The following is an 11,586-nucleotide window of genomic DNA, read 5'->3' as shown; positions in this document are numbered from 1 at the left end:
CAACACAGCCGAATGGACGATTTGGTAAGTTAACATTCTTGGCGTATATGTGCAGCGCGACACAGACGCGTCATTCGTTCTTTGTCCCGCGTCTGTGTCGCGCTGCACATATACACCAAAAATTGCACAAGCGAACGACCTCTCATGCCAGGTGTACGCATTTCAGCGCGTACAGCAGTGTTGCTCGAGATAAATGCTGCTTTAGTGTAAGCAAGCCGAACTCGCCTCTGTAAACAAGGCGAACGCATCTCGCGTGTCCCTTTCGGAGCCGGCCGGTTTCGTCCATCCGCATGGCACCGCGTAAAAAGATTTGCCACCTTATACGTGCGGTCTGTGCAGTTTGGTGCGCTGCACCCCGTCATACTGGAATACAAGTGTCAAAATGATGCGTTTCTTATCAGTTCACCAAAGTCATGCCCTTAATATCGTTGAATACCGTACGAACTTAATATCGTCGAATACCGTACCTGCAATCCGGAGCCGATTGGTGCCACGCACGCTCGACGGTCCGCTGATTGCAATTTCGATGGCACTGACGGAAACGAGTCGGTGCCGCACCCGTGAAGTTGGCTTCGCAGAGGCGCAGTTGAACATTTGACGTCATTTTGCACCACGTGATAGCGCTCGGCGAATAGCGGTGCGAGTGGCGCCGGAAAAGTTATGCGCAACTCTGCTCCCTGCGGGAGCATATACGAGAACACTATGGGTCGAGGGAGATCGGCGCCCTCCCTCTGCAGCTGAAGGCAGTACTCTTGTGCCCATACTGGCTGTTGTCAAACTGAGAATTTCATTATTATTCCCAGTAAAATTAATATTTCGCGTGTTTAAAACATTACTATTCAATTAAAATTCAAACAATTCAGTAACAGACATGCTTGATGCTGCACAATACTCTCGACTTAGGCCGCTTTGCACCACGTTTTTTCTCCTCTTTCTGGGCGTTACATGAACCCGACAGAAGCCGGTCGAGTCGTCTTGTCGGGCTGGAATATGCATGTCAAGTTCATGTAAACGCTAGTCGGTTGGTTGACCAAGCGTCGAGCAGGGCCCGCCAGCACCAAGATTTGCGCGGGGCCACTGTGACGTCGCGATTTAGGCGCAGCGGGAATAGTATCAAGACAAGGCCAAGACAAGCACGGTGCAGTGCAACCTCATCGTAGTGATAAGGCACATAAATATGGCAGCGGGAACCGGAAGCACAGCTCGAACGCGTTTACGTCTCAGCTTGACGATGTGTGTCGCCGTGGTCGTCCAGACTCGTCAGGAGCGAGTTCATGTGTCTGGCGCTGGTGTCTGTGTCCCTCTCCTGGCCCTGTTGTTTAGCGCTGTTTTACTGCTCGTAATCATGAACCAACCAGCCCAAATTCGAACTCTTCTGAGTTCGTGTAAACGCGCTCCCAACGGGCTCGGTCAGCCAGATTTCTTTTTACTCGACCCGGTCGCATCGGGTTCATGTAAACATAGCCTTTGTTGTGCTATAGTCGTGCAGTGGTCGGTGCGGTCACTCATGACTGACACCGGCACAGCACACAAAATAAAATGTCACTGTGCATAAAATGTTGCGTTTTGAGTATATATTGCAGCCTGCTCGCCACGCCGCAAAGAAACACACAGATAAGTGCAGGCTGGCTAGCGTCGCTGTCAGCACTGCTATATTCAGCGAGCGCATTTTGATATTTAACGAGTTGTATGTTTTTCGCGTCGAATATATCGAATAATATATGTTTTATGCAAGGAGCGTTAATTATAATAGCTACGAACATAATTAGAAGTTACATTTTTGTACTTGTACGAAAAAAGAAACACGGCAGAAAGCGCCTTTGGCGGCTTCTTTTAATAGCTCGTTATTGGCCGTGTGGCAGCACCATAACTTCCTCGAGGTTGAACTCCCTTAGGAAATCTCGCGCTTTCTTATCCTAAAAGAATTCGTGCGTGCCCGTGGAACACGGGTATCGCATACACGGGCGCACAAACGCACTGTTCAACGGTGCGTGGCGGCAAATATCTACGTAAAGCGGAGCGCCTTTCACACACGCTGAAAAAGATGCACACCCGCCGTGGTTGCTCAGTGGCTATGGTGTTGGGCTCCTGAGCACGAGGTCGCGGGATCGAATCCCGACCATGGCGGCCGCATTTCGATGGAGGCGAAATGCGAGAAACACCCGTGTACTTAGATTTAGGTGCACGTTAAAGAGCCCCGGGTGGACAAAATTTTCGGAGTCTTCCGCTACAGCGTTCATCATAATCAGAAAGTGGTTTTGGCACGTAAAACCCCACAATTTCATTTTTAAAAGATGCACATAGCGCGCGGTGTGAAGTGGGGACGAGGCAGTGTCGGGATCAGTGAATCCAAGCACACGCGCGTGCGCACACCGAGCACAAGTAGCTATTATGAACTAATTGAAACATGTATACAACTATAACTGTTACGAGTGGGCTTCACAGCGACGTCCTTGTCTGTCTTGCTTAGTTTTTGTCCTATAGCTTTTTGCTTTTCTCCTTTTGTCCATATATTTTGCGTGTGTCCCGCGTACGCGCAAGAACGACAGCAACTTGTCTCTTCCATAGCAAAGATCCATGAGAGACCGCTATCGGACGAGTTTCCTTTAGGTCCTTCGCCTAATGCAACCAGCGCAGCCCTGGTAACAAGAGCCGCTATAGCTTTTCTCCAAGCCAGTGGGCTGTACGCACGGCTTTAGAGATGCCACAACTCTGTGAATTTGTATATACGCATCTCTTCCTTACACCATCATCATTCATCAGCCCTTTCCCTCCCCGTCCCTTTTCCCCAGCGTAGAGTAGCAGGCCAGAGCAAGTTATAGCTCCAGGCCGACCTCTCTGCCTTTCTGTAAATAAATTTCTCTCTCTCTCTCTCTCTCTCTCTCTCTCTCTCTCTCTCTCTTGTCCTCGCGCTCCGGCGCAATTCATCAAACCGCCTTTCCCACAGCTGCTTTTCTCTGGGAGCAACTCGCTTTTTGCGCGACCACGACAACGCCACTTGTCAGCCAATACGAGCTTCGCTTGAAAAATAGATGAGGCGCTGGTTCGGCGCTGGTCCGGCGCACTGGCGCAGCCAACGTAACCGGACTGGTCCAACGCGCCCGGCGTCGAGCAACGCTCGCCCGCACGCTGATAACGTCGCACTATAAACGCGCCTTTACGGCCGCCCGAGCCGAGGCAATCCGACAGCATCGAGAAGATCCCGAGCTGAGGGAGCGGGAGGCCGAAGCAATCCGGCACCGTTACCTGTGGGTTACTTAACCGTGACGAAGGTCAGGTGCACGCAGTACAAGCTTGGCTTACCCCCCCCCCCCCTTTTCCAGTAGGGCAAGGGTTGGCAATTGTTTTTTTCTTCTTAAGTTCGGAGGGGGGGGGGTATTCTGTAAGAGTCCACCTAGTGGACTGTCCGTTTCGCCCGCTGCTGATTGGCTAGGTATTCGTATAAAGGGACATTGCACTAGCGCGTAAAAAAGGATGCGGACAGGAACATGAAAAAAGACACACCTGTCCGTTTCACGCGCTAGGGCAATGTCCCCTTATATGAATAACCACCAACTAGCCCAGCTTTCTGCCTTAAAATATTGGCTAGGGCCGCTCGTCTCCTGTCTTGTAGAGCTGCATCCAATCAGCAGCGGCCGAAATGGACAGTCCAATACGTGGACTCTTACAGAATACCCCCCCCCCCCCCCCACCGCTGTTAACACTCGTCTGAGTACGCTTCTTCCGCACAACCAACGAACAGCTCGGGAAGAATACAGTTTGAATGGAGCTCAACAGACTTATGGCCTTTTCAGAGTGGAAGGAGAGAAGTTTACCACAGTAATCACTCAGTTTGGTCATACGAACGCTTTCGCTGATCACGTAGTCGCCATTCTAGTGAAAAGTCATCAACCCTTCTTGGTCGACCTATCAGCTTTTTCATTCAATGCCAGTTGGAGCAAGCAATGGAATTGCTTTCCGGCAATTCAATCAACACGTAACATATTAGTGGTTCAACTCTATAGAGAGGTGATTGAGTACTGTCACTGGCGCGGTCATAATGACGCCTTCTTTACTCAAGCTGGATACACCTGTCATACACGGGGGACGCATATTCTGCATTGTCTCGAACCTTTGTCAGAGCTTGCAGTCGCAATATCCGAAACCAGATAAAAATACTTTTCGTAAAGAACCCATTGAAGCAGAGAAGGTGCAGTGCTTTTTCCCTCGAAATGTGTTATCTCCACTGTCCGGTAAGATGAAAACGCTGTGTTCTATTATGCGTTTGATTTTCTGTTCACATACTACAGGGTATTACAGAATAAAATTCGCGTGCCAATATATTAGTCTTTGAAGGTGGTTAACACCCTAAGCATGCGTGCCAATAGCTGACCGATTTGGGTGCGTCAACAGACTACTTCTCCCTCTTACTGCAACGATGGCAACTTTCTAGAAAACCATCCTGTTAAATTAATTCTTCTTAGGTGCTGATATGCTATGGCTAACGTGTCCGTCTGCTCGCCTCCTTTACATCTTGCAGTGCTTCAACGGGCATCAGAGTCCAAGACACCGAAGGCACGGACACAGTCGGAGTAGCTGACCCCATGGTTGGCGACGCGTGCAGCACCTGAGCGATGCCCGACAGCATCCCACAGGCCCCCAGCCATGCCGCCATAGCGGAGGTCCTCGCCAACACCACGTCCAGCCTCTCCTTTCACCAGACCAGCCAAAATGGACGTGAAGATGCCAGCCCGGAGTCAGTCCTCGGGCCGCAGTACCATAGCCAAGTCCGCATCACCGTCATCATCATCATGATCGCATTCTCGGTCACGGGTAACAGTGTCGTCTGCTGGCGCCTATTGCGCAACCACCGTCGGCGTCGCTACCAGAAGGCCCACGTCCTCTTCCTTAACCTCGCCCTGGCAGACCTTCTGGTCACCACAGTGACGATGGCTTCGCAGACGGTCTGGGAGGTCATGGGTCGCGTCTGGATCGCCGGCGACGCTTTCTGCCGTGTCTTCAAGGTCCTGCAGACGTTCGCACTCGCCTCCTCTACATACATGATTGTGAGCATAGCGCTGGACAGGCACTTCGCGATCGTGCACCCTCTCGCTAGGTGCCCTGCGCCGTGGCGCCTGGCGGCAGCCGCTTGGATCGCGTCGCTGATCCCATCACTGCCCAACTTGTACGTGTTCCGTGTGGTGGAGGCCACCACGGGCGTTCGATACTGTGCCTCACTGTTCTATGCGCGCAAGACTGTTTCGACACTACCTCGACAACTGTACATGACATTCGTGTTCCTGGCCGTGTTTGTGCTCCCTCTAGTGCTCCTGGTTGGCCTATATGGTCGCATCCTCATGGAGATCTGGCACCAGAGCTTGGCCTTCAGGAAGCGACACCAGACGGCTTCGTCCTTGCCAAAGGCAAAGGTGAGGCAGTTTCGTTGTATTTTTGCTTGACTTGATGTTTGCCATTCCTTTATTCTAATTGCTTTCTGACCCTTGCGTTGGCGTAAGCGGCCTAATTCATCACATTTTGTACAACAGGGCGTTAAAGTGTTTTCACGGAAGTCGCCATTATTTCATCGTATTACATAGAAATATGATAATGTTCACTGACTATACAAAGGGAGAGCAGTAAGGCCTACTGATGATATTAGGAGAGCATTGTCTCTGTGCTTGCTGTGTTAAATTACCTTGGAATATGTATCATAAACTAGTTCTGCGTGTGATTGGATTCATAATGGCAGCCGGCTCATTTGTTGTTTCTTCCTGAAGGCTAATGTAGGGTCGACGCATGGGGTGCACCCTTGTAAATTACAGCATTTAAAATGGCACACCACGCTTCTATGCAAAGTTGGTGGATTTAATTGAATTTTGAGGTCTTACGTGCCTAAACCACTATTTGATTATAAGGCACGCCGTAGTAGGGATTTCAGATTAATTTTGACCATATTTAACGTGCCCCCAGTGCACGGGACCATGGGCGTTTTTGCATTTCGCCCCTAGCGAAATGCGGCTGCCGCGACCTCGTGCTTAGCAGCGCAACACCATAGCCGCTAAGCCACCGCGGTGAGTGTATAGTTGGTGAAGCATCATGTTTCTGTATTTGATTGTTCAATACAGGCGCTTGGGGCATCGAAAAATTGCGCCATTTGTGAAAACATGATTGCAGACTCGCACGCAGTGTTCGGGCATTAAACACGAACGTTGTGATGGATCAGAACACTAGCACAAGTTCAGGTTCTGGTAACAGAATCATCATCAGCCTGGTTACGCCCACTGCAGGGCAAACGCCTCTCCCATACTTCTCCAACTACCCCGGTCATGTGCTAATTGTGGCCATGTCGTCGCTGCAAACTTCTTAATCTCATCCGCCCACCTAACTTTCTGCCACCCCCTGCTACGCTTCCCTTCCCTCGGTAACACAAAGAAACTATTTAAGGAGCCCAACTCGTTCTTCTCAAATATTTTCTCTTCTGATATGAGCCAGCATGCGACGTGAACCCGGTGATTAAAGGACAAGATTGCACTGGAGTGTCATCATTGCGAAAAACGAGTCACGTTCACAACTGATATAGCGTTCCTATCTCCCATGCTTTTTCTTAGGTGAAGACCGTCAAGTTGACGGCGGCAGTCTTCGCGGCGTTTCTGGTGACTAACGTTCCCTACATGGTCCAGGAGATGGTGTTGGCCTTCGGAGGTGCGGACGTCTCTCTGGACCGAAACCTGGTGGCTCTCTTCGGAGTTATCTCTGCCTCGAACAGCGCCATCAACCCATACATCTTCCTGTGCTTCCAGAAGAGCAACGCAAAACGGAAACGTTTCGCGATGGCCTTCCGTAGAGACGTCGTCGCTGAGAGCGAACTCGGGAACGGTCGCTCTAGCTTCGGCGGCACCAAGCACTACGTGACATCGGTCAGGAATCACTCGACCGTGTTTACCGTGTCCACAAAGGAGACGAACGGAAAGATATCTCCAGAGTTGCGCACGGACTTCAGCGCTTTATGACAGCGGAGGATCTTGTCATGCTTTCTGTGGATAGCAGTCTTCGTCCGGACATTGGGGACCCCGCGAACTAAGGGCGGGACTGCTCCTGCGCCACCCAACGATTCTCTGTGACAATTTGCCATGCACCTTGTGACGCTTGGTGATGTTATGGGACAGCACCTTTTTATTATTATTATTGTTATTATTATTATTCTGCGTCTGCTCCGTGAGACAACGGTACCTTCCAGCTCCTTGTGAAGCTCCAGCAAAGCATTCAGTAGAAAGCAACGCCGGAAGCCTGTAAAGTTTGAAAGAAAAAAGTCTATAAGGAAGAAAATATCATGTAAAGGCACGAAAATTAAACTGGGCCGTGAGCGCAGCTCTTCGGTGTTTACCAAAGCCTGGGAGTGTCCGTTTTTGGGTTAAGTGCCACCACAAAAGCACACGTATTCGGCAACGGAGCTGTAAGATTCACGTACAAATAAGTACTAATGAACCTATTGCAGCTAATTAATACATCCATTCTGTTATATATGTCTGGCTATTCTGCAAAAGATTGCAGATCATTTCGACTGCTAAGAGTATTAGAGACACTAATTTGCCTCTGTTCTAGTCTTGTCACCTCGCTCCACAACGGTCATTCATGGCCGTCATATCTCTGGCAACAACAAAGTATTGATGTTATCTTATGTGTGCCCTCAAAGGCATGAGCCGCGGCCGGCTTAACCATGCAATCAAACAGAAACGCCAACATGATGACGTGCGCCCCTATAAAAAGTCTCTATAGACCTCTTGCTGACCACCTGGCCTTCTTGCCTTTTTCGCTGCATGTCTGTGTACTGTATATGGACAAAAAATTTTGACGAGTATATTTCCTTTGGTATATTGTGATTCATAGTCTACCTAAGTGGTTGTTCGCAGAAAGTCTACAGGTATTAATAGAAAAAAATTGTAAATTGTAAGGCTATCGGCTGTGTGTGGACAATGTATAAGCGTCACATAAAAACACGCATAAACATTCAACATACTGCGCAACTATTTTTTGTTTTTGCGAACCTACTGGCAGCGCACAAGGGAAAAGAGGCGGTGAAAAACGCAACCCAGACGCTGACTCGGAACTGAATTTTATTGCGATAGCAATTATATGGACACACCATGCACGTTTCTGCCGTCGCCGTCACGCTCCGTATAACGTCCGAGGGCGATAACACCGTCGCCGCGTGCCCTACCCTGTACGCGCGAATGAAAGCGTGCGAAGGGGGCCGATGATCGCGACTCAACCTCGCCCACTCAAAAGGGAGGAACGCACGGAGGAAGCGCGCCGTGTTCATCGCGCGCGAGCCACGCAACGTTGCGAGGCACTGGGGAGAGGGAAGGGGGATAGAGGCGGCGTTCCACTCCGGCTGCAACTTTTATGTGGCAGAGACTAGGTGCGTCGGCGGCTCGTAGCCTTGCGCGTGCTGTGTATTCTCAGCTCTCATTTTGCATTGAAGCAATAGATAGCACCAAGGTAACTTCGCTCGCTGCTGCTGCCGCGTTTCCTCACGCCAGCTTTTTGACAGCGAGTGTGCGCGGCCATCGAGTGTGATGCTTGTGATCGCATGCTTGCTCTGCGTGCTGACACCATGCTTGTTAATTTACTTAGCAAGCAAATGTCTACAAGATTACACGGTCGATAAAATTACTATCCTCACGTCGTACGGTTGTCTGCTAATTTGCTATCGCAATCGATGATTCGCCTTTCCGGCGAAACTACGACATTTTTATTGGAAAAGCATCTCTTCCGTATACAGGTACAAGAAGCATGCTCCAGGCAATACGAAATCATGCAAATAAATGTACAGATAATCAATTATTGATTAAGGTACAATACCTGGCTGTACACTCTGACCAGCGCAAATGTAGAATTATGTCTGAAAAAACGAAACAAATATTTTGTACTCCAATAAATATAAGCACGTGCTGCGGCCATTGAGGCGTACTATATGAGTGAAATGCAGACACGAGTACAACCAGAACACCAATTATTTTACATTCCACGGCGGCCGCATTTCGATGGGGGCGAAATGCGAAAACAACCATGTACTTAGATTTAGGCGCACGTTAAAGAACCCCAGGTGGTCGAAATTTCCGGAGTCCTCCCCTACGGCGCGCCTCATAATCAGAAAGTGCTTTTGGCACGTAAAACCCCATAATTTAAATTTAAATTTATTCATTTTACATTACTCTGATATTTGGATACAATGATGGATGAATAATAGGCCGTAGTTTGTCTTCTCGCATTGCCTGGCGCATGCGTTTTGTTGCTGTATTTGTATTGCATATATACTAGTCGTCATTAAAAGGAAGAAATGGAGTTGGGCAGGCCATGTAATGCCTATGACAGATAAACTGGTTTACTAGAGTTTCAGGATGGATGCCAAAAGAATGGAAACGCTGTCGATGATGGCTGATGTCGTGTGATGAAATTAGGATATTTTTTTCCGCTTGGGTCAATATGAAACTAAATATAGGCCATTTTCATAGGTATACTGCAATAGAGTCTTACAAAAGATATTGTCCATAATCCACTTTTCATATTCTTTAGCTTGGTCATTGTTCAGTTTCACTAAGTATACTTTCGCGAATTGCTTTTGTTCCCAGGGCACGTCCAAAGTAGGTGGCAGGCATACGCTGAACAAGCAGGAGCGGAGCCCTAGAATTTCATCCTATGGTTGACCTCACGCTCAAGTGCTGGCTGGTGTAAAGGCCGCCCCGGCTCGAAGTCTTCGAAGAAAGACTTCCTCCACCAGAGAAACATTGTGGCGAAGGAAGCAGACACGCAGGTGGATGAGGGCACGGGTGTCACGCCGGAGGATGAATTTTCGGGCAATGAAAGAGCGAGGGTCAGAGTGAAGGGAACGAAGAGTTACGAGTGTCGAGAAAGAGTGAGCAATGCGGTCCGCAAGATCATTTTTGTGGTCATCACCACATGCCTGCAGCCGGTGGGCAGTAATGTTCATACGTGCAGAATTGTGAACTTTCTGTATCTGCTCGCAAATACGCAACGTTCGGGTCACTTGTTTGAGATGCTTAAGTGCGCCGAGTGTGCTTCGTTGATGTTAGGCAAGTTGACAAGGGTGTCTATCGCATCGTGTATAGCCTCCAGCTTAAATAGTAAAGGGTCTGAAAAGCCCATTGCATAGCTGTGAGTGGTTTGGATCTGAGGGTGTGTCGGACTTGAGAAGGTTATTTGTCCTCCATCTGAGTTAAGAACCGCGTCCGGGCGGTTCACGCAGCATCTCGTAGATACGGTCGTTTCAGTTTTTGCAATCGGCTGGACCCGCCGGCGTAGCCTCGTCGTCCTGTTAGTGGTTACAAGTAAACTTCTATAGTGCAAGATTGTCCAAATTCGTAGTCATGGCACACAATCTCCATAGAAACAGGAATGGAGCGCCGCAACTGTCAATATGTGGCATCTTTTTAGCTTCCTTGCTTGGTGTCGCTGCTCAACGAGCTCAGAAATGATGTTAAGCTGTGCGTGCTCCTGTAGCGTTTGCACAGGTGTTAGACGAGGGGGGGGGGGGGGGGGGGGGGGGGGTACGCGTAATTGCTCCCATGGCACTTCTCTTTATAACCTCAAGTTTGTCTCACTGTTGCGCAGTCAGTAGTAGCAACTACGCTTGATATATACAGTACTGTATATCAAGCGCCGTTCCAACGACTTATAATGCGAGACTGCAGGACGGAACGCAGGAGGCAGCGAGCCACGTCAGTGTGAGCCTCACCACTCCGTGGCGCAATTCTGCGAATCAGGTGAACTGTTTCTGCTGATGCTTTGGTTGTCTTCTCGATCCGCTTCCCGCTAGACCCCGACTGGTGAAGTTCCAGGCCAGGAACCTGCAGCTATTCAGTCTCAGGAATCAGCGACGGGCCAACCTAGCGGTAGAAGACGCTATCGCAAAATTACTTTCTGCCCGGTTTGTTGGCAACGTGTATGTAACGATGCTTGTGTCAATATCTGTAGTCCAGTGGACTGCACGTATTCGTGTAACACAACAAGACCTTTCAGCAGTTCACATTGTATCTCAATGTCTCTATGAGTGGACCACAGTGTGACGTCGTCGGCATAAATGAGAAATATTATTTTACTAACGTCCTGCAGTTTACACGCTAGAGGCGTAAAGGCAGTATTAAATAATAACAGTGCGAGAATGGAGCCACGTGGTACACCATAGTTTGATGTAAAAGAACTGAGGTCCTGTCTGCCTATACGTATAAAAAATGTCGGGCGGGGTGAGAATAAGTGCACTATCTTCTTCACCTGAATTAACGAGCCGCGCGTGTCCATGTTTCGTAAAATGATCTCGTGATTTACATTATCGTACGCTTTAGCTATATCAGTAGCCACCACAGCGCATACCAAGCGACTGCAAGATGAGACGTGCAGCACTACATCTGCCAGTATAGCTAGGCAATCTTCCGTACCCAGATAGGGCCTGAATCCTATCTGAGCTGCATGGTATTTATGGTTGTGTTCTAGCCACCGTGAAAGCCGAGTAGCCAGCATTCGCTCAAACAATTTGCAGATCGTTTGTTTCAGAGAAATTGGCCGGATAGCTTCAAAACTTGCTGGCGG

At 49.2% G+C, this 11,586-nt stretch overlaps 1 protein-coding gene across 1 annotated transcript; it reads left to right on the top strand.

Moving 5' to 3' along the window:
* The first annotated feature begins 4,538 nt into the window (after positions 1 to 4,538).
* LOC142570885 (gonadotropin-releasing hormone II receptor-like) lies at positions 4,539 to 7,342 on the top strand. The gene is made up of 2 exons (XM_075679191.1): positions 4,539 to 5,408; positions 6,588 to 7,342. The coding sequence occupies exons 1-2, from the start codon at positions 4,614 to 4,616 to the stop codon at positions 6,987 to 6,989; spliced, it is 1,197 nt and encodes a 398-aa protein (XP_075535306.1). The 5' UTR covers positions 4,539 to 4,613; the 3' UTR covers positions 6,990 to 7,342.
* Positions 7,343 to 11,586: the final 4,244 nt, after the last annotated feature.

Source organism: Dermacentor variabilis, chromosome 2, assembly GCF_050947875.1.
Source record: "Dermacentor variabilis isolate Ectoservices chromosome 2, ASM5094787v1, whole genome shotgun sequence".
NCBI lineage: Eukaryota > Metazoa > Arthropoda > Arachnida > Ixodida > Ixodidae > Dermacentor > Dermacentor variabilis.
This window is presented reverse-complemented; position numbering and strand designations above follow the sequence as displayed.

What these genes read in the sequence shown, in the direction of transcription:
- LOC142570885 (XM_075679191.1), top strand. Translation starts at nt 4,614, where the DNA reads ATGCCCGACAGCATCCCACAGGCCCCCAGCCATGCCGCCATAGCGGAG. An exon ending in CGTCCTTGCCAAAGGCAAAG is followed by an intron (nt 5,409 to 6,587) that starts GTGAGGCAGTTT and finishes GCTTTTTCTTAG; the next exon opens with GTGAAGACCGTCAAGTTGAC.